This window comes from Podarcis cretensis (genome assembly GCF_951804945.1).
Source record: "Podarcis cretensis genome assembly, chromosome: Z".
Lineage (NCBI taxonomy): Eukaryota > Metazoa > Chordata > Lepidosauria > Squamata > Lacertidae > Podarcis > Podarcis cretensis.
Window position 1 is genome coordinate 41,372,154 of NC_137184.1, and position 23,108 is coordinate 41,395,261.

At 40.3% G+C, this 23,108-nt stretch overlaps 1 protein-coding gene across 1 annotated transcript; it reads left to right on the top strand.

Annotated features, from left to right (window-relative positions):
* The first annotated feature begins 253 nt into the window (after positions 1-253).
* Positions 254-22,795, top strand: RADX (RPA1 related single stranded DNA binding protein, X-linked). The gene is made up of 14 exons (XM_079961835.1): positions 254-1,696; positions 2,490-2,650; positions 5,849-6,041; positions 7,804-7,909; positions 9,676-9,767; positions 9,853-9,975; positions 11,645-11,752; positions 12,624-12,791; positions 13,608-13,840; positions 16,471-16,580; positions 17,908-17,963; positions 18,920-19,192; positions 20,871-21,029; positions 22,047-22,795. Exons 1-14 carry the CDS (start codon positions 892-894, stop codon positions 22,151-22,153), a joined length of 2,694 nt encoding a protein of 897 aa, XP_079817961.1. The 5' UTR covers positions 254-891; the 3' UTR covers positions 22,154-22,795.
* Positions 22,796-23,108: the final 313 nt, after the last annotated feature.

Genomic DNA, 23,108 nt, shown 5'->3' on the forward strand with positions numbered 1-23,108 from the left:
ATTTTGTACATAGTGTTCAAATTTGCTTAACTGACTTCAACGAAACGAAAAATTTTGTGCCACCTTTCAGAAATGATTCTAGAGCAGTTTGCAAAACTAAGATGAAACGCCAGAACGAAATGCAAGAAGCAACATCGTGTTTGGTTTGTGTGTGGTTGTTTTTTTAAAAAATATATATATATATATTAAATACACCTCCGTATAACTAAAAATTTGCCTTTAAAAACTAGTCAGTAGTTCAAGGACACCGAAACGGTTTTACGCTCTTTCTCTTTTAAATCAGTGATCCCACGCGCTTCATGCTGTTGTGTCTAAAACATCCCTTTCTCATATTCCAGAGGAGACAGCTGAGCTAATCAGCAGCAAAAAGCGAAAGAACCTAGTGGAAACTGATTCGGGGCAAAGTTCCACCGAACTCCTGAAGGCTTACTTCTGATAAGATGTGTGCAAAAACAACTCAGAAGCAAGTCCCATAGTGTTCAGTGCTACTTACTCCCCAGTAACAGCACACTGCTGCCTTCTTGTGTGTGGTTTTATTTTATTTTAATTTTTTTTAGAATCACAGAACTGTAACAGAAGAACAAACGCGCCCGGGTTTTTTTTTCTTTTTCTGATAAAGCGCAACAGGCGCTCTCCACCGCGAATCCCCGCCCTCCCCCCGCCCCTCATCCCCTTCAGCATCATAGAAACTCCGCCTCGAGCCCGCTCATTGGACAGATTTGTTCGGGTTTTTTTCTCTCCATCCCGCTCGCTCTCAAAATCGGCAAGAAGTTCTCTCCTTGCGCTCTTGGACCTGCAGATAGACCGACAGCTACCTTCTCCGCCTTACTCACCTAAAGTTGACTGGGCAGCTGTTGTGGGTCTGTGTGTGGCGGGCCAGAGAGTCTGATCATGGGGACATACAGCCCCGAAAGGGACGAGCTGGATGCCATTGCAAGTGATGAAGAAGAAGTGCTGGAGCTATGGCTTGAAGACACTTCTTCCGAAACACAAGAAAGGAGGAGGAACATGGAAAACGGGACGGGTCGGCTCTCCTGGATACTCGTGGCGTGCTGCCGAGCTGCCGTGGTTCACGACCATGTGACCACCTTCGTAGCTGCTCCGCCGGTGACCGTGTTATCTCTGGACAGGTATCTGAAGGATGCCACCCAGAAGACACGCGTCAGCTACATTTCTGCTAGCAATATATCCACGCGTGCCTCTTCCTACGGAGAAGTGGCCGCTCGTGTTGACACTCCTGGTCCTTCCACCGAGCAGCCGGATCCTTTCGCCAGGCAGGTGCGCCTTCGTGCCTCGTCCCTCATCAAGGCACCCAAGCGTACTGGCTTCCAATACCTCTATGATGTGACTATTTCCGACGGCGTGTACCGGGAGAGATGCTTTCTGGCCCCCGAGTTGAACCGCTTGGTGCAGACAAATACCCTTCGCTGTGGCCTGCGGGTGCAAATCACAGAGCTTTCGTGCTCTTTCGTTCAGAAGTTTGATAGCTGGGTTATGTGCATTGAACAGCTGGAAGTTCTTGGCGCGGCCAGTAGAAGTGATGCTGTCCGGGGTCAACAGCTTCCCGAACGCAGAAGGAAGCCGCTCGTGCCGCTGATGGGGAGGTGGAAGTATTATCTTCCACTGTGGAATAATGAAGATCCGTATGGGGACAGATGGCGGGGGAAAAAGGATCCAGAAGATGACTTTGCGGAGGGTGAGTTGACTGCTGCAGGGTGGGTCATCAATAGTGGGTTGTTGGACGCATGGGACTAATGGGTAGGATAGTCTGGGATATACCGCTGTTGTTACTGGGTTCAATAAATTTGTCTCTTAGACTTAAGCACTGACAATCTATAGTCTGGCTTAATGTGAACAGTCAGATTCTGGGTTGAGAGCCTGGTTTGCAGGAGAAGCCCACAAGCTGAATTTGAGGGAATATGTTTGGTGTCGTGTATTGTCTTATTCAGGTATATTTTGGTCCAACATGGTGGCTATTTAGGTGTGTTTTTGTGTTGTGTGGGACTGCACTGGGACCCAAACTTGATAGAGTGTGCTTTTAATAATTTTATTATAATTTTATTATTTATACCCTAACGATCTGGCTGGGTTTCCCCAGCCACTCCGGGCGGCTTACAGTACAGCTTTTCGGTTCTAGGCTTTGAATAGGTACGGGATACGCATATTCTGGGTGTTAGGGTCATTAAGAGTCAAGATGCTCTCCTGCACAATTTTAGACGTGTGGTTTATGTACTTGTGCATTTGTGTTCACCTTGTGCACTTCATTCGTTTTATTTATGACACCTTGGAATTCTTGGGCTGCTTTTTTCTGAGACAGCGCCAGAGCAACCTTTAGGAATAGCCAACTTGGCAGGACCAGTTTTTAAGATCAGCAGTGCTTGGTTATTTGTAACTTATCCCTTTGCCGCAATAAGTTTTGTAGTAGTGGCAGTGCTGATGAAACCAACTATGTCACCTATACACTTTTGAATCTCTTTTTGCTTTCCTAGACTCTGCAGTTAAAACTCTGCGAGATTTGCAGAGAGACTTTGGCCACAAAATAGGCAATAAGATTAAAACTGGCACCCATCCTATTATCATTAAAATAACCCACAGGGGGAGACTTCAGTACTACGGAAAGCCCAGTCTGGCTGTTGATAAGCCGTACCAGGTAGGCTATCTACAGATCTTAACATGCTTACATCTTGTTGTGCGTCCATTTAAATCTGCTATGCTGATAAAAACCTTAATTCTTATTTCTGAATCCTTCCTCTAAATAACAGCCATAATGAAATACAATTGTAAATGAAATACAATTTGTTATGGCAGTTATTTAGAGTTCAGGCTTTGTTTTTGGTTTTTTAAAGTCAAAATGAACTGAGTTAAATGTATCTCCTTGTTTATTTCATTGACTGTATCTTGAGAGTATCTTGTTGCTTTGATATAGGTAGAAATGGAAACAGTTCTATTGATGAATATACCACTGTGCTAATACATATTGTACTAATTTACAATTTACCTGTGAAATAACGGCTTGATTTTTGTGGAGCCTTACTCTCATTAGACTTTCTTCAATATCCTGAGCACACAAAAACGGCTTTCAAAGGCTTTTCAAAATTTCATAATGCTGAATCATGATGCCACAGCTAATGGAAATTTTTAAAAGTGTTCTTAATTCTGTTGAAACGACATGCAGACTGCAGAACACACTGCCCTACATGGCTCCCCATGAATCACTTACGTTATTTATTTTTAACCCCTTTTAATGATGGTTTTTCCCAAGGACAAAAGATTCCTGCATTTCAGGGGGTTGGACTAGATGACCCTTGTGATCCCTTCCAACTCCTCAGTTCTATGATTCTGTGATTTTACATTACTCTTGTCTATAGCACACAAACTCAACTTTCACAAGCCCTTTTTCATTGCCCCCCCCCTTGCTGTTTCTAGTGGCTGGAAGAAAACTTCACTTCCTGTTGTGTTGCCTTTCTTTTCACCTTCCGATTGCTAAACAGCAAGGTTTTTTATTTTTTATTTTTTATTTTTTATTTTTTATTTTTTATTTTTTATTTTTTATTTTTTATTTTTTATTTTTTATTTTTTATTTTTTATTTTTTATTTTTTATTTTTTATTTTTTTATTTTTTTATTACCAAGCCATATGTTAAGCTTTCTGCTACCAGTTTTACACATCACTTTCTTTGCTACAACTTTATTTTCACTTGTTAGCCTTAGTTTATATGCCATTCCTGCATTGGAATAGGTGACCCTTTGGTTCTCTTCCCACTCTACAATTCTATGCTGGTTTTTAAAAAAAATGTTTTTATTAAATATTTTCTTGGGTTACAGAAGTACATACAGCGTCTCTGCTTTCAGTTCAAAGAGTTCTTTCACACAGTTTGTTCATATTCAATGTGAGACACTGATGTTATATAGACAGTATAAATTTGGGGGGAAGAGGGAGGGAAGAAGAGGGGGTAGTAAACTTTTGTTCTTCTACATAGTGTATGTATAAGGTTTTTGTGTCATTATTTGGGTAGGTTCTATTTCTATTCATTTATTGGTTTTTTGGCAGTGAAAGAGATTTATCTATAGATAGGTTTCAATGTGAGTTCCCTTCTTTTTGCTGAGATGAATTTAAAGGGTGGTTTAGACCACAGTTTAGTCCATTGGGTAGGTTTATTTTGTAACCTATGTCATGCTCCCATTGTTTTTTTGATTGAGATGGGGGGGTGTTGTAGGATGGAGCAGTATTTTATATATTGTGGGTACCATGCCCTTGCCATGTCCCTCTGCTGTTAGGAGAAGGTTTTCAGAAGTGGTCAAAGGCCTAATAACTGCTGCCCAGTGGCGTAGCGTGGGGGGTGCAGGGGGGGCCGGCTGCACCGGGCGCAACATCTGGGGGTTAGGGTTAGGGGGCGCAAATCCACGGGTTAGGGGGCGCAAATTACTTGCCTTGCCCCAGGTGCTGACAACCACGCTACGCCACTGCTGCTGCCGTTTCTGCTGGGTTGTTTAAGAAGGTGTGCAGTTGGTGGTGTGTTAGCCAGGGTATTTGTGTGTCCCCTAGTTTGTCTTGCATTTCTTGTGCAGGTTTGGGTTTGTTATTTTTGTAGAAGTCGGTATAACAATTCTCTGATTCTGTTATACTGACTCAAAAGTATAACAAAAAAGTAGTTTCTGTGTAACTTCCATGTTTAGATTTGCAGTGCTGCCTCCCAGCTCTGTTGTTCATTTGTTCAGAATGTGCCATTCTCAGCTTACTCAGAGAGGTCTCTGCAGCTCGGTGCAGGTGGGTGGGGCTGCTTCTGGCTCCTTTGGCATGACGCAGACCCAGGCTGGAAAGTGGGCAGGGTCTACCTGGAGAGCTGGGGATGAATTATTGCTGGCCTCCTGGAGTGTGGGAGGGAGGAGAGAGACTCCAGAGATGGCTGGAAGTGAATACTTCCAAATCCGTTCTGCTTCATATAACTGTAGAGTTGTAAGAGATACTTTAGGAGCATCTAAGGCAGGCTTTCCCAATCTCCCCTCTATAGTCTTTGCCTGAATTTTCCACCCATGCATATAATATGCATTCTCACCATTTGTGTTGTTCTCACACTGTTTGAATTTTTTTGTTGTAAGTGCATTGCTATAGATGGAGGTCAGTCACTGGATGCAGGTCCCAAGAAGGAATTTCGCCTGCACATTTATTGGCTGGGTCCTATGGGCTTTCTCCTACCTCATCTCATAGCAACTGTCACAACTTTCATATGGTGGATGAGGCATTGGGCTGAATCCTTAGTAGAGAGGGGCACCCTGCCTCAGCCCAGTGGAGGACCCCCATAAGGGATATTGGAGTGTGGTGCTTTCTGTTCAGAAGCCCAGTCGAGGGCTGACAGGCCAAGATGTCTCCTGCCAGGGACTAGATGAGTTCTTCCAGAAACAGTTCACACCATGGTGGACCTCAGTAATGGTTCGCCCAAGCTGTCCAATGACAGCTTGTTGAGCCAGCCAGCAAGCTGGCTGACCATGTGCCAGACCTGGTGCAATAAAGTTGCAGCCTAATTTAATCCAACTCCACTTTGTGTATGCCATTATTTTGACCACTACTGCACAGAACTTGGGCCCACCTACAAGTCCCACTGAATGGGGTTTGCTACCATGCAGATGTCCATAGGGTTGCCATCTTAGACTTTAAGCCTTCTGAATGGGGGAAGCATTGCTTCTGTTCCTATGCAGCACCTTATGCACAGCTGATAAACTGAGGAGGAGCATGCCATCAGAAAAGTACAGATTAGCCACAGGCATTTTGAAAGAGCAGTTCAACAATACTTTTCACTCTTCCACAGTGTTGCTGAGATCTTGTGGCTCATATTCTTAATCTCTTTTAGGCATCTTTCATTGTGGCTGATCGTTCCGGTTCTATGACCATGGTGCTATGGAAGGAATTGTGTTTTGAATGGTACAACAGTATGAACGTTGGCACTGTGTTGCTTCTTGAAAACTATGGTGTTAAAAGAAGCTGCCTTTCTAAAACACAGCAAACTCTTGGATCCATTGGCGTGAAGAAATTGTTCTCAATAGGTTAAGTATTTTGAATATTAATTGTTGTTCAACAATGTGTTGTTGTTTTTTGCAGTGGGTGGCAACGTATGTTTAGTTTCACTGACCATTTGAAAGCATATGGCTGTTCATTGATTATAACTGTATTAAGGCACATTGAAATCTATACCTAGTTCATGAAGGGGATACACTGATCACTTTGAGGGGAAAATAGCACTATCGTTTTTTAAAAAATCAACTGCCCCTAGAACAGAAAGTAAAATTTTACTGCCTTGGCTGCAGAACTAAGGTGTAAAAAATGTGGGTTTTTTAAATCATTTTGGTGTTTCCACCCCAAAAGTGTTAAAAGATGAAATTCCTTATTCTCCCAAGTCAACCACACTTTTCATCTGCTGTGTAATAGTAACTTTCAGTTGTTGTTCCTTAAATCCACAAAACTCTTTGATACCCCCATCACGCCTTCTGTAACCAGTATGATTACCTTCAAATTATTTTGCTTTACATATGTATATATAATGCATTGGGGAGAAAGTGAGATGTTTCTTCAGGCTAGGAGGAAAGAGAAGTTCAAGTCACAATTTGTCAATTTAAGACATTTATTATTATTATTTACAACATATTCTCAGTGGACTGATGAAACAAAGTTTCTTCTTTTTACACATCTTAAATAAGTCTGTGTAATCATGAAGAGATAACAAATAATATAGGGGAGAGGGAAAACGGCCAAATGAAATTAACAAGGAACAATGTAAATTAAATAATGAAAATTTCTGACAGAAGAATTGATCTTCCCACAGCATTCATGGAAAGCTCATGAAATAATCTCCCAGATTTATAGTTCTTTTTGGAATGTAATTTTGTAATTAGCATGTAATTTTGTTTCAAAGTTCACTTTAAAATGTCATTATTTTATAACACCACATAAAAACAGATCAATGAATCTGGAGGGCCACAGGTGTCCCTCTCCTGTTGTGAGATCACACACAACTCTCTTTGTGTAACTTGAGAAGCACTGCTTCGCTCACTTGTTTAAAGAGTAATACTGAAAGTGAAACCTTGCTTGTGCCTTGGTTCCGTGTTGCTAAGACTAAGTGAAGTTTATGCATAACTATTTCAGCTGATATTTCAGATATCTGTATTGATTCAGAAATAGATATTAGGGCTTTGCAGCTCATGATGGGAAGACCCCCATTTTGTAAAAGACACTAGGTCGGTAGCCCTGACACTGGCTTTTCAAATACCTGTTGTTAAGTCCCACAAGCTACATAAAACAAAATACTTGGTCCCTCCTCTTAATCTAGAGAACTCCATAAACATTTACAGCACAGAGCCATTCTTGGGTGTTAGCTTAACGTTCTGTTACTCCATTGAAGGGAGGAGGGAAACCATTTTTAACATCGAAGCTCTTTTGAAGAAATTCCAATCTAACAATTCTCTGTCTTCAATCTTCAAACGCTATTCAGCCTGTATTTTGAATTTCTGCCATTAAGGATTCAGGCTTCTTCCGTTTGATATGACCACTCACATTATTTATTTATGGTTGATCTTGGAAGGCAAAACCGAGGGAGGCAGTTGTTAAATAGTTTCTTAGTGAGAAGACTGTCCAGAAAAGCTCCAAACATAGTGGCACTCTATCTGATTTTAAATCCCTTCTGCTACCCAAAGAATTGAGTCTGGGGGATAACAGTGTTTGTTATGCATACAGGAGTAGCAGAACTACTTAGGCAGCCAGGATCTCAGTTGTTCAATGTGTGTTCTCACAGTTAATTTCTTTTTCTCCTAGAACTAACACTAAACGCTGGGCAAAGACCTATAATTACCATCATTCCAAAAGACGACGTTAAAGTGGAATGGAGATTGCCCAACATTCAGTATCAGTTTATCACAAGGTTAGGCTTTTTATGTTCTCTTTTTTGGAGACAATGTGTTGTAGCAATATACAAGGCAGGCATCAATAATGTAACAAAAGTGGGAAGGAGGAGGGAGGGGGAAAGTAACAGAGGAAAAAAAGCTTTGTCATTAAGCATTATCTATTTATTATTGCATTTCTATCCTGCTTTTGCTACCAAAGTAGCAGCAAACGAGGCAGAAGAGCAATACAATTGAAGGTGAAATGCCGTATTTTCCTGTGTATAAGACTTTTTTTTTTTGCTAAAATTTTGTAGGCAAAAATGGGGGGGGGGATCATCTTATACACGGGTAGTGAATGCAGTGGGGGGTGATTGGATGTGGCGAGCGGGTGGGCGAGTGAGGGATTGGCAGCTCAACAGCTCAAGAAATATTTATTTCTTAATTCAGGGTTCAAAAAAATAGGGGTCGTCTTGTACATGGGGGTGTCTTATACACAGAAAAATACAGTAAATAAAAACATTTAAAAGTTTTAATAGCATTTTAAAAGTTCAGCTTGATCCTTATGGCTATTCACTTCAGGCTTCTCATGAACAGTATCTTGCATACATCAAATGCCTTGTTTAATAGGATTTTTAAAAAATAAAAAATAAAATTGAATGCCATTAAGGAAGGAGACTCAAACAGGGAAAGCATTCAATAAATGGGGAGCTGTCACCAAGAAGGCCCCATTATGGGACAGTATCAACCATGTGTAACCCATTGGCAACAGGGGTGGCATTCTTCCAGGTGCTTTGATCCCAAGCTGGTTAGGGCATTGCATGCTAGTACTGACACTGTGAGTTGGGCACAGTAGCTCACTGTTAGCTAGCGCATCACCCGCAGGACTACTTACACTTGGCCTTGTCAGGCTGTAGCAATCTGGGTGATGCACTCTGCACCAGCTGCAGCTTCCAGGATGTCTTGAAGGACAGACCCCTGAGCTGGTGGCACAAGAACTCTCAAGACTAGACCAAAGCCCTCATGCCTTTCAGGAAAGATAAAACTAATCATGTTTGTGTGCATCTTCCACGAATGGTCTGGAGGGTGGCAACATGAGAATGGGTCATTTCTGTGGTGGCTCCCTTTTTGTGGGATGTTCTCCCCAGGAAGGTTCACGTGGCACCTTCATTACATATATTTAGGCACCAGGAGAAAGCATCTCTCTTCATCAAGCCTTTGGCTGATAAGCATTCTATGTTTTTGTGGGGGTTATTGGTTCATTTTTGTTTTATTGTGATGTATTTTGTGTTCCCAAATTGCATGTTTATGATGTGAACCACCCTGTGATCTTTGGATGAACAGCGTTATAAATATTTAAATAAATTAATGGGGATTATAATAATCCAGGTGGGAGGTCACTCAAGCACGGACAACTGAGGCCAGGCTTTGCCAGTCTAGGAAACGTCATAGCTGATGAAGCAACTTACATATATTGGTCATCATCTCTCCTTAATGCTTGGGAATCTGGTGAGCCAGTGGAATCTGGAGCACTTCCAGACTATGAACCTGTTCCTCTAGAAGGAGGGCAGCCATGTTGTTCACCTAATTCCTAGATACGGGAACTGCTTACTCACGGCACTTCTGTCTTATCACGATTTAGGCTCAGTTTATTGGCTCCCATGAAGCTATTGTTTTCAGATACCAGTCCAACAACTTCAACAACCTGTCCAGATTCAGGTTAACTGGAGAGATGGAGCACTGTGTTTATAAACATGGTGATATTACTGTGTGCTGCAAATATCACTTGTACTTTTCTGTATTACAGATCCAAGCTGCTTGTCACACCATACATTGAACACTGTGATGTAGTTGGGCTTGTGAAATTTGTGGGGAGGACTCAGCGCACAAGGAAGACAGGTTATTTTTAAATATTTTTCTGCTAATGAACAATTAATTCAAAAATACTTTCTGAAAATGTTCAACATTTCTGTTGTCCTTACAGAGCATGGAGAAGACTTTTTGATCTATCGTTGGGTGCTGGTTGCTGATGGAACCTCAGATAAGAATCTCATCCTGCAATTGTTTTCTTCATCTCAGCCTGAAATATTTGAGAAAATTCACCCAAGTATTTGTTTTTTTATATAAAAAAATATCTCTGCATTTCTCCCACCCCAAATCTTGTAATACCTTTTTTCTTAAAAGTTTGCTTTAATTTTGGGTATTGGCAGACAATACCATTGCAGCTCCTTCTAAAGCCCCTGACAGAATAGTAGAAATGAGGAACTGAAACTTGCGCATCTTTGCGTGTGATGGTGCTCAGGCAGGTTTATATATATTTTCTCCCTTGTTTCGGAAGGGAGAACTACCCTATTTTTCTCTCTATAAGACACACTTTTTCCCTTCTAAAAAGTAAGGGGAAATATGTGTGCGTCTTATGGAACGAATGCAGGCTGCGCAGCTATCGCCAAAGACAGGAGAGCAAGAGGGATCGGTGCGCACCGATCCCTCTTGCTCTCCTGGCTTCAGCGATAGCCACACAAAGCCTCCTGAGCGCAGCGGGAGCGCTCCTCCCTCTTCGCTCAAGAGGCTTTGTGTTGCTTTTGCTGGAGAGGCAATGCGCAGAGAGGGAGAGCTGCGCAGCGCCCCTTCCGCGAAGTGGGAGGAGAAACAGAGCCCCTTCCGTTTCTCCTCCCTCTTTGCTGGAGAGGTGCTGAGCAGAGAGGGAGAGAATATTTTTTTTCTTGTTCTCCTCCTCTAAAACTAGGTGCATCTTATGGTTGGTGCATCTTATGGCGCAAAAAATACGGTATATATGAAGTGCTCTCTAGCATTTATCTATGAGTGGCTTAAACCTTTGGTGTAAATTTCATGGCCTTAAATCATAATCCAAAGAGTTATGTTTAGGTGTGTAGCAGGATTTGGGAATTTAGCAAGACTTTTGACCTTTTAAAAAACAAATAGCAAGTTAAAAGTCGGAGATGATGTGTAGGCTTGGGCCTGAGCAATATTGCAACAGACCAAGGGTCCATGTAGTCCAACAACATCCTGGGCCAATTAAATTCTATTCAGAGTAGATCCATTGAAATTAATGGACCTAAGTCAGTCATGTTCCTTCATTTCACTGCCTGCTCTGAGTAGACTGAGTACTGCATATGGCTACCTACAGAGGACAGATAAATGCTTCTGCAAAGCCCACAATTAATCTGTAATCTTCCACCTCAGCTTCCTAGTTCTCTCCAAGCAGAAAATGTAATAAACTAGGATCTGGTGAGTACTATTTGAAACTGCAGGTGAGGGCTCATGTGCTGGAATACTATCTCTGCAGATACTATTGCTACACAAAACACTCTTGCATCCACAAGATGCTTAGACTAGAACATCTCTGACATTTGATTTTCTATACAGAGAACTATTTTCAACACAAAGGAGGCATGCATGCAATCTAAAGTGATGCAAACCAGTAACTGGTTTTTCTCCTCATCTGCTGTTTGTGAGAACGACGACCAAGTCACATAGTTTTAACTGCTTGGTAGAACAAAAGTTTTATTTTGGTTGAGCTAGGAATTGTAGGAAGTGCAATAATAATAATAATAATAATAATAATAATAATAATAATATAATAATAATAATAATAATAATAATAAATAACAATAAAAATGCTGCCATTTGTATCTTTTGCTTTAAAACCTGATAGTTCTGAGCATACATAAATACTGAATAGTATGTGTGAAATAAATAAATGAAATGAAATAACACTTATGAAAAAAAATGATGCATTCTTTCTCCATCTCCAGGGTCACTTTTCGTATGTACACACCTGAAGGTGATCCGAGAGATTGCAGGGAAAGGTTCCTTTCCATCTTACCTGAGAACTACTAATGAAAGTGAAATGTTTATTTGCGGTAAATAAACCCTAATTTCATAATTAATACATGCAATTTGTAACATACACCTTCAAGTGCTCATGTACATCTTAACCACATTTTTTTTGTTCCCCTTTTACCTTTGGGCTTCAGCCATTTTGTTTTTCATTTTTGATTGTAATTTATTTTATTTTATTTTATTTGCTTTAAAGGCTTCCTCAGCCTCAGCCCTCCAGATGTTTTGAGACTACAATTCCCATCACCCCTGACCACTGGTCCTGCTAGCTAGGGATCATGGGAGTTGTAGGCCAAAAACACCCGGAGGGCTGAGGTTGAGGAAGCCTGGTCTCGTGTTAGGTCTGTATCTGTGGGATTCTAGCAAGAGTACTGCATCTCTGGTGTTGGAAATAAAGCCAGGGTCACAGAGAAGTTGCAGAAGAATATTAAATCTCCTGTGAAATGGTGCACTACAATAACTTCATAGAATCATAGAACTGTAGAGTTGGAAGGGACCACGAGGGTCATCCAGTCCAACCCCCTGCAATGCAGAAATCTTTTGCCTAAAGTGGGGCTTGAAGCCACAACCTTAAGATTAAGAGTCTCATGCTCTACTGACTGAGCTATCCCACAGACTGGTCTGCGTGCAATGAGCCTCTTAGGCAGCTTAGAAACTGCTGCAGTTCTTTCCTATCCCTACACGGTCTCTAGAATCCTCATCACCAACATTCCCGATACCATTTATTAATTCTATAATGTTCTTCATGGAGCCACCACCTGTTGAGTTCCCTTCCTGCTCTGCGATTCTATAATTCTATTGGCACAGTCACTTATAAAAAGTTGTTGCTTTAATATTTTTATACTTTTATTAGGCTTTTCACAGCCTTTTTTGTTTGTTTGTTTTTCTTAACAGAGTGGCACAGAGGCCAGCCATATGAAAATGAAGTCAGAGTAAGAAGCATTGCTCATTGGAGAAGAACTCAGGAGGGATCTTCTCATGCGAACAAAACTTTCATTGGCGGATATTATCCTTTGCCACCAGCCCCAGACACTTTTCTGAAGTGCTGTGAAACTGCTGCAGGTGTTGTGTTTTGTCCTCATTTTCATTCAGTCATGTTTGCCACTTAGCAATAGTCATGTTATTAAACGAAATATTTCTGTGCAGCTTTATTCACTTATTTGTACTTTTTAGTAAATGATCACAATGCTAAACAACAAACTATACCAGTAACAGTCATACACTAAACCAAAAGGTAGAGGAGGAATAGGGGATTTGTTTGGGAAGTTTATTGACGAAGAAGAAAAATATTAAACTATCAGAGCAAGCCAGTTAGCAGGGTTTTTAGACAAAGATTTCTATATAGTTTCCCCAGCTCTTTACATATATATGTGTGCACCACAATGTGGGGTAGAATTCAATAATATATATGTGAGTCAGTAAAATGAAATTATTCCAGTACAAGATTAAGATGAACACACACTTCTGATCTCAAGGCCCCCCACATATCACATGTACCAAGGACTTGCAGTGCTGAAATAGCGGGTGAGCAGTGGGGACTTTTATTTCCTGTTTGTAGTCTAAGGGTGGCCAGTAATGAAAATCAATCAGAGGTTTATCTGTACCAATTTAAAAGCAATAATTTAACATTAAGTGCTTTTCCATTTGAATCTTTTGAATCCTACATTCATAATTTTTGGTAGTATTGTTTCTTTAAAACTAAGTTTATTTTTAGGCAAATTATAACAATTTCAATTATTTCCCAATTAATACAATTATTCAAATCAACTTCCAGTTAATACATTTTAGTTATAGTGGTTCACTGTGTGGGGATTAGATGCATTTCTGTTCAAAGCTAAGTTCTGGGGGATGATGATGATGATGATGATTATTTTGCAGTTGATCCAGTGTTGAAAACCGTCAATGAAATTGGGGAGGAGATTGGAAAACTGCACTACAGGGAGCACAAACGCATTGCTATTCGGGGGATAATTGGTGCTGTAAAATATGTCGACTGCAGCAACGTATCTCCTGATGCCTCAGTTGAGGCACCAGTTCAGGCGCCAGTTCAGGCGCCAGTTCAGGCTCCAGTTCAGGCTCCAGTTGAGGCACCGGTTGAGGCACCAGAACAGGTATGGTGCTTGAGAATTAACAGCATAAGTATTTGAATACTGTGTTTTACATTTCCCCCCTCCCCCCATTTTTAAAGAAGAAATAGAGTTTGAAAGGCTTAGCTTAGGCTTTTAAAGGTTTAATGTGGATGTTCCATTTTTTAAGAAAAAGAGTATTCAAACTGATATTTAAAACTTTCTAAATGTGAAAAAAAGGTGGAAATGAATCGAGAAACTAAATGGGGGGTAGGCAAAATAATTTATTTAGTAGATCATATTTGAAAGACTGTAGATATCCTATAAACTAATCCCTATGGCTCTGATACTGGAGTCGAATCTAGATTAGGGTTTAAAATATAGTGGTACCTTGGGTTACAGACACTTCAGATTACAGAAGCTTAAGGTTACAGACTCCACTAACCCAGAAATAGTACCTCGGGTTAAGAACTTTGCTTCAGGATGAGAACAGAAATCGCGTAGCGGTGGCAGCGGGAGGCCCATTAGCTAAAGTGGTACCTCAGGTTAAGAACAGTTTCAGGTTAAGAACGGATCTCCAGAACTAATTAATTTCTTAACCCGAGGTACCATTGTATATTTGAAGGACAATATAAGAAATGTTATTAACCTAATAGAGTGGAGGTAAAAAATGAAAAACAGGTCACACTAATCTTTTAAGATGCAGAGAAAGCCTATGATAATATTTCATGGTCATTTATTATTAAGGTGTTAGAAAAAATGGAAACAGGTAATTCTTTCCTAGCTGGAATTAAAGCTATCAGTTCTGCAAATATTTTAATAAACAATATTCTTTTAGACAAATGGCAAATAGAAAAAGGAACAAGACAAGGTTGTCCCTTATCTCCATTGCTGTTTATTATGACATTAGAAATATTGCTTCAGAATATAAGGAGAAATGGGGAAATTAAAAGTATTGAGGTGGGACATAGAGTCTATAAACTAAAGACATTTGCTGATGATGTGGTGTTGACATTGGAACAACCTGTGGAGAACATTCCCAAAGCATTAGAAGAAATCAAAAGGTTTGGAGAAGTGGCAGGTTTTAGAATAAATTCAGATAAGACCAAAATGTTGGTTAAAAACATGGATGATCAGTCAAAAAAAAGATGTCTGGTTGAAAATATATTTAAAAAGCCAGATATTTGGGAATCTGGCTGACAGAAAAAAATTCAATTTCTTTGAAAATAATTATGTTATATTGTGGAAAGAGGTTAAGAAAGAGTTGGAGATATGGGAGAGAATGAAGCTTTCCCTGCTGGAAAGAATTTCAGCCATTAAAATTTATTGCCCAGGATGCAGTTTTTATTCCAATCAATCCCAATTGTAAACAATTCAGGCTGCTTTAAAGAATGGAAAAAAGATATTTCTAAATTTATCTGGCGGGGGGAAAGCCAAGAATTAAACATAAAATTATGATAGATATAAAAGAAAGAGGAGGCTTTGTTCCACCAGACCTGCAAATGTATTATGTTTGTGTTGGTTAAAAGAATGGATTACATTGGATAATGCAGACATGTAGATCTAGAGGGTCATGGCTTAAAATTTGGCTGGCTTGCATGCCTTTGGTATAGGAAGGTGAAAATTTATAAAAGTTTTATGAACCATATTCATAGAAAGAATCTGTATAGAGTTTGGGAGAAATATAAAAATCTGCTGGAAAGAAAAACACCTTATGGCTATCTCCTATCGAGGCTATTACAGTGGTACCTCAGGTTACATACGCTTCAGGTTACATAAGCTTCAGGTTACAGACTCCACTAACCCAGAAATAGTGCTTCAGGTTAAGAACTTTGCTTCAGGATGAGAACAGAAATCGGGCTCCGGCGGTGCGGCAGCAGCAAGAGGCCCCATTAGCTAAAGTGGTGCTTCAGGTTAAGAACAGTTTCAGGTTAAGTACGGACCTCCGGAACGAATTAAGTACTTAACCTGAGGTACCTCTGTACTATTAAGAGAGTTAATATGGATAGACAATGGGTGACCTACAGGGAATTGCTGCATTTCACAGGGGGAACCCAAATTGAAATCAATGGAAAACCTAAGGAGCCAAGTTACGGACTGTTTGCATGATATGTTACATGATATGTTTAAATTAGATAGACAGAATAGTCTAAAATGACTTGTTATTAGACTGCAAAACAAAAGACAAGCTACTTAAAGCCTCAGTGACACACTGGGCAGTAGATAGAGGGCACAACATAGATTTCTAACCTCTGGGAGAAACTTTGGGAAAGTGACTTGAAATTTACAGCATGTTACTCTTTGAAAGAGAACTATTTGAAAACGATTCATAGTTGGTCTCTAACTCCAAGTAGGCTTGCTAAGATGTACAAGACAGAATCAGATAAGTACTGGAAGTGTAAAGAGGTGGAGAGAATGTTCTTTCATATTTGGTGGACATTTAAAAAGTGTAAAAGGGTTCTGGGAAATGATTTATAATGAACTGAAAAAACATGTTCAAAATAACTTTCCTTTCTGTTGGGGATGACTCGGACTGAAATCCCTAGGTGTCAGAAAAGGTTATTTATGTATGCAACAATTTGCATGTATATGTGAAGAATGGCTACTTAGAAGTTGCTGAATTCTTTGTTTTTGAATAATAAGGCAAAATATCTCCTGTTGTTCATTTTCTACAGGTCAGCCAGGAACCTGCAGCAGGCACTTCTGCACAAACCTCCCAGCCACCGGAACAGCAGCCTACAGGACCCAGAAAGTGTAAAGCGAAGAGAAAGAATAGGATTGTGGAGTAAGCTATTTCTCTAAAATGGAATTCCCTTTCTGTTTTTGTTGGCATTTGTCTACGTTAGGCCACAATCCTGGTTCTGTTGACTTCCCTCTGAGCAAGATTAGGCACACATAGCATGGGAATTGTGTACTTTTCAAATGAGCCGCATCAATGTTCTAAAATGCCTTAGATTATCATTTACAAAGGAAATCACTTTTGCATTGCAATACCATGGCTGGCCTCCCTCTGTCTTGGGAGACACTGGAGGTGTATTTTCCTTTGGGGGTGAAACCACGGGAGAGTTACAGTGATTGCTTTGGCTGTGGAGACCGATACGGTTGTTGCAGCTGGGACTGAGAAAGGCGTCTGGTTGTGCTGTTGCAAATGCACCATGTTCCCACCGGTTAGATGTGAATAGATATTTGGGAAAGACCTTGCTAAATGAGGTAGTTAGATCTGGGCAGGAATAGGTTCAAAGCATCAGGGTTGCAATACCAAAGAGACCATTTAAATGATTGATTGATTGATTGATTCAAAATAATTTATTTCACCTCTTTTTAGATGGCTCTTAACAATGAGTTAACTTTTTAATGTTTTGTGGGTGCATGTGAATATGTGCAGAATCCAATATAGCTTCTAGATAGGACTGTGGCTCCAGAAAGTGCCCTTGTGTGTCATACGATGCTACTTAACTTATCAATAGAAAACCAAAGCTGCCTACTAAATAAAATGTTGCCTGACTTATTCATACTTCATTATTCATACTTCACTAGTGCAGCAAGCAAGAAAATAGCACAAGTGGCAGATTCTCAGTAACTTCTTGATTTCATTGGATTTTTCCCGTTGCTCGGTCCCTGCTCCTGCCCACCTAGCAGTTCGAAAGCACGTCAAAGTGCAAGTAGATAAATAGGTAGGAAGGTAAACGGTGTTTCCGTGCGCTGCTCTGGTTCGCCAGAAGCAGCTTAGTCATGCTGGCCACAAGACCCAGAAGCTGTCTGCAAACAAATGCCGGCTCCCTCAGCCTATAGAGCGAGATGAGCGCCGCAACCCCACAGTCGTCCGCGACTAGACCTAACGGTCAGCGGTACCTTTATCTTTTACGCCTAATGCCAGTTGCCCTATCAATGTAGTAGCACAAACATGCCATCACAGCTGCTTCGAAGTTAAGAAAAAGGAGGTGGTGTCATGTCTGCTTTGGCCCTGATCATAAGACCTAAGTGACTGCTTTAGTCAGTAAAAATAAAATGCCGCAACCTGAGAGTTCTGTGTGTCGAAATGGTGATTACTGGCAATATGGCCAAGCAGCCCTATAATCCCCCAATGGCAACTCTACTCTTGGTTTTTATAGGTCGGATGAAGATGAGCAGGATGCATCGGCTCCAGCGCGAAAGAAGCGCAAGAGAAGTATGTGTCTTATTCCTTGAAACCTATCTGAGTGCTGGCCTTTTACATTGAAATAAGCAGCACCGGCAGCCTTAGCAAACTTAATATGCCTTCCTAACCTTTTACAGTAACGTTATATGTTGTTTAGTTAGTAAAATTCTAGCTAAAGTGTTGGTTTTTAATCCTGGCTTAGTTCCCTAATGCCAAATGGAGATGATGGAGGAGAGATAACCTTGCTGCTTCAACCAAACCTTTCATTTTAATTTCAGTGAATCTTCCTTCCGGAGGCCCATATGCTACAAGGTCTTATGTTACAAGGTCTTACCCTGTTATTGTGAATAGCAAGGTGATTTCAGTTAGCTAAATTGCATATGTGAATTATCTAGCTTGGATCTTCTACATTTCCTGCTGGCCAGTGCTGCTGCCCCATTATGGAACCCTAGATTTTAATTCTAGAGTACAAGGCAGCTGATTTAGCGCTTCTGCACATGCGCGACCACCAAAACCCAGAAGTAACCCATTCTGGTACTTCTGGGTTTGGCGGGTTCATAACCCAAAACAACCGCAACCTGAAGTGGCTGTAACCCGAGGTATGACTGTACTTATTTTAAAGAAAAAACAAAATGAAGAAGCCTCCATTAAAAAAATTAATTAAATGAAATAGGATTTCTATTTATTATACATGTAAACTCAGCAAATGCAGTGCATGGAAGAGAGTGAAATACACTGAGTGAAATAAACAAAAAATCCATTCCGGAATAGTAATCCTTTTGCTGAACTTGGATTTTCTGAAAGTTTACAACTTGAAAAGTGCAGGAAACACTAGCTAATGCTACTTTGCATTTATTTTCTTTTGAAAATATATAATAAAAGCCTATATCTACTGTGCTGCTGTACTAATTCCACATGCACACAATCTAGAATAATATTATAGAAGTAAATGGAGATTAACAACACACTTACTATCTTCATATTAGGAGCTTCCAAAAAGAAGCACGGTTGGTCTGCAAAACGTTCACCAGGTTCCTGGGAAAGTAGCCTCTGGGATAAAATAAAAGACCGCTTGGAGCAGCACCTGCATTACAGCAGAGTTTTCCCCGAAAGCTTTCCATCAAAATTTAATTATGAAACTGGAGATTTTCTCATGCAACTGTGCAATCTCCAAGCAGCCAAATACAGATATGTGCAAAATAAAGAAGATCAAACTGAGTATGCCTGTCCTTATGAATACTACCAAGTGACTATTGTCGGTAAGTAACCACCATCTCTGCAAAACAAAATTCAGCATCCTATTGGGAAGTGCAGGGGCACGCAGGATCAACAACTCTGGCTCCCCCCCCAAAAAATATGAAATAAAGTCAAACCATTTTTTCAGGCAAAAAAAAAAAAATCCAATGTGGGGGGAGGGGGTGACAAGAAACTTTCTCTACCGGGTACCGCCTGACCTTGCTATGCCACTGGGGAAATGTTAACAGTTTTGTCTGGGTGTTGAAAGAATAATGGTTGTTGCACAGAGCTAAGAGGGAATGGATAATGTATCTAATGGTGTGGTTGTTTTTTTGTTAGAGAGAGCAAGAGGTCAGAGTTTGTGGGTATCTGGGTTCAAAGTTAACTTGGCGGTTTTGGACTGGTGTTTATCTCACAGTGTAACATACTCCACAGGTTTGCTTGGGGGATAAAATGGACAGAGCAGGGAGAAAAGATGGGATATAAAAACATAGTTAATGAAGAATAAATAGAGCAACTGTAAGGGGATTAGTCTAGGATCCAAAGAACCTGCTTTTACTTCTACACATTCGAGGGGAGGTGGATTTGTGTTCTTCAAATAGCAGGCCTCATACTGTATATGGTAAGTAATTGCTGAAACTCAGGAGTTCCCCCCCCCCCAAAAAAAAAAAAAAACTATTTGGACAGCAGCCATAGTATGCCTTTTTCAAACTTGCAGCACTTGCTTCTTGAATACATAAATAATGTCCTCTGCATTTCCAAAGAAACCAGCCCTGCATTTTAGTGGAATGATTTTAGATAGATTGCAATTTCAAAATCATAGCAAATGCAGAACGGTGCAAAGATGTGGGGAGGAAACTGAACAAGGACACATTCATTTATATGCTTGCAAGAGGGCCCAAATGTGGAAGAGCAAGAAGGTAGAATATCTGACTAGATGGCAGCATTTTCAATACAGGTGTTGAGCTTAAATTGAGTATTAAGGTGTGTTTAAAGAGCTTGGAATATGGATAGGGTGGGGTGGGGTGGGGTGGAAGGGCAATGCAGTCTTGTCCTATATTAACAAGAGCACAATTTCCAAGTCTTGAAGCAGGGGGAGAGAGATTATCACTTCGCTTGACACCAGTAGTACATCCTTCAGGGAACTTTGTTTGGTCCTAGAAGGATATTGTTGGAAATAATACAAAGAAAACCTGTGAGGGTATTAAAGTATGTAAATGGAAGAGCATGCCGATGAAACTTTGTGTGCGTAGTCAGTATGTTGGGTCATCAGCTGTTGGGGCATGAGCCAGAACTAAGTCACATCTCAACCTAAATTGGACTTGTTTAAGAGACAACTATGGGGGAGATGAACAGATCGATCTATGTCTATCATCTATCTATCTATCTGAAGTATCTACCTACACAATGATTAGTGTTGTATGTTGGGGGGAATCAAATATACAGCTAAACAGTAGATTACTGTGGAATGCAATAGGTGGTTTTTTATACGTTTTCAGGGAAATGTCTGGGCCATTGCGAATCAAGATTCTGATGTTTAAGTTTGAAGTCTTTGGTTCAACTCTTTGTCAGGTTGCCATTAAAAGAGTAGACACTAGTATTTGGATGAGCGATTTCCCTGTGCTGAAAGGATTGTTAAAGACAACTAAATAGTTCTTTATGCTAGCTGATGGTAACAAAATATATCCATCTTTTGTACAGGAATGAATCGTGACACAGCTATAGATGTTGCCCTCCTGCCTGTGTGTTACCCTCAAAATTCAGGTTTACTTCAAGCAGCGGGCATGGAATGTGCTACGGTGGATTTGCCTAACACAACTGGGACCTCAAGTCAGAAGAAGATTGCCCATGCACTTTCTCGTAAGAACTTCTAGATGATATTGATGGTTTGCTTACATGCCCTCAAATAAGCAAGCGTAGTTGTAAATGAAGGTTTGCCACGTAACAGACCTTAATACAAAACCTTTATTTTAGAATTGCCTCCTGGATTGCTTGTTATCTAGTACGGTTTGCCTAGCCTTGTTGCAGTGTTAAACAGTATAGGTCTAAATGCATAGCTTCTTCCGTGAAGAAATAGCAACACTGTTAAATGGTGGCTCTTCTAAATTCCAACCATTTGCTAATTGGCAACTGTAAATAATTACAGTAAGCAATAAAGTGCACGAATGCTTCAATGAGCATATTTCTCTGCATGTGTTTGCCTGCATAATTGTGTCTGCAAAGGAACTGGTTTTGAATATTTGACCCGCAACCTAATAGAAGATTGCAAATTATGCTTTTCTGTTTATTAGTGCCAGCTTTCCTTGTGTCGTGCTGTCTTCCCGGATATGTGAAACAAGAAGGAACTGGAAGCATTCTTTATTGTGTCAATCTTAGAATTTGTATCTTCAGAAACTAGAAGCCTACAGATATGCTGGGTGGCTGTTAGATAACACCCTAAACTCCAGTGTTAAAGTAATCTTCTGAAATTGAAGCAGTTGCTATTTATTTATTTATTTTGCTTCATGCTGAGTTAATAATTCCAAACAAGAGTGAAATTCCCCCCTTTTCTTCCTATTTATTTATTTATTGGCCAAACACTGAAATGAGTTGAAATTCTGAAGATTTTATCCATGCTGTTGAGTAACGTGGATGAGGAGGATTCATCCAGATGTTTTTGTTCCCTGCTTTAGGCACAGGGGATTAGTTTTCTGTGAGAGTATTTTCCTTTGCCATCATGTTGGAAGCAGGAGGGATTGATTCTCTGCCTTCCCCACTCTGCTTTATTACCTGTTTTGGGTGTAACATTGATGATACTCCTGGGAATGTAACAACAAAGCAACTGTTAAGCATTTGTTTTTTAGTACTAACGTCCACATCTTTGTGTTTGCATACTAGGTGGTGGGCTGGTGAGAAAACCTGTGATCTGCATCCTGGATGTCTGCTCTTTGGGAGAAGACAAAGTTGAAGTCTTTCTTAACAAAGTGTATCTGGCCACAGAGTAATTTAACAAGACAGGTGGAACGTTCAACTTTGGGCCTTGGGAGAGCACAGTTTTCCATGTTGCTACACTTTGTTTTGCAAATCTGTATTGCATTTTACTGACAAGTGCAATATCGTACTGAAATATACTCAGAGTCGAGAGTGGATTTCATGCTCTTTATTCAGCTCATAGTGGTAAGGAGGGAATGAAAGTCCCCTCAAAGTATCTGGTTTATATACATTATTTACACAATGGGCTGCACGTGATTGGCTAATTCCGGAATTCTCCTGTAGGCCAATCAGGTTGTGGATTCACTTCTATCTGGAGCTGGATTGGGTGGCTCCTGCCAACCAATCATACTGCTGCATTGTTCTAGGACCAATCAGACTGCTGCATTTTGGATCCTATTGTTCTAGGACCAATCAGATTGCTGCAGTTTGGATCCTATTCAACTCAGTACATAACACGTACGAATACATTTACTTCAGAACTGCTCTTATGGTGGTGGGTTTTTCCTTGTATTAAGATTTTTTAGTAGTTTGCAGTAAGTGAGAGAAAACTAATTTAAATTTAAAGAAAACAGCTGGGAGGGTTCACAAATTAGTTTAATTATACAATGTATTAATTCTTAGTACTGGTCCCCCCCCCTTTAGTATTAAGGTTTATACTTTTCACAGAAATATAAGATAGTTAAGGTTGATTTTTTAAAAATGTCTTATTGTTTCTTTTCTCAAATTGAAATTTTCTGTACCGGGTACCACCTGACCTTGCTATGCCACTGGGGAAATGTTAACAGTTTTGTCTGGGTGTTGAAAGAATAATGGTTGTTGCACAGAGCTAAGAGGGAATGGATAATGTATCTAATGGTGTGGTTGTTTTTTTGTTAGAGAGAGCAAGAGGTCAGAGTTTGTGGGTATCTGGGTTCAAAGTTAACTTGGCGGTTTTGGACTGGTGTTTATCTCACAGTGTAACATACT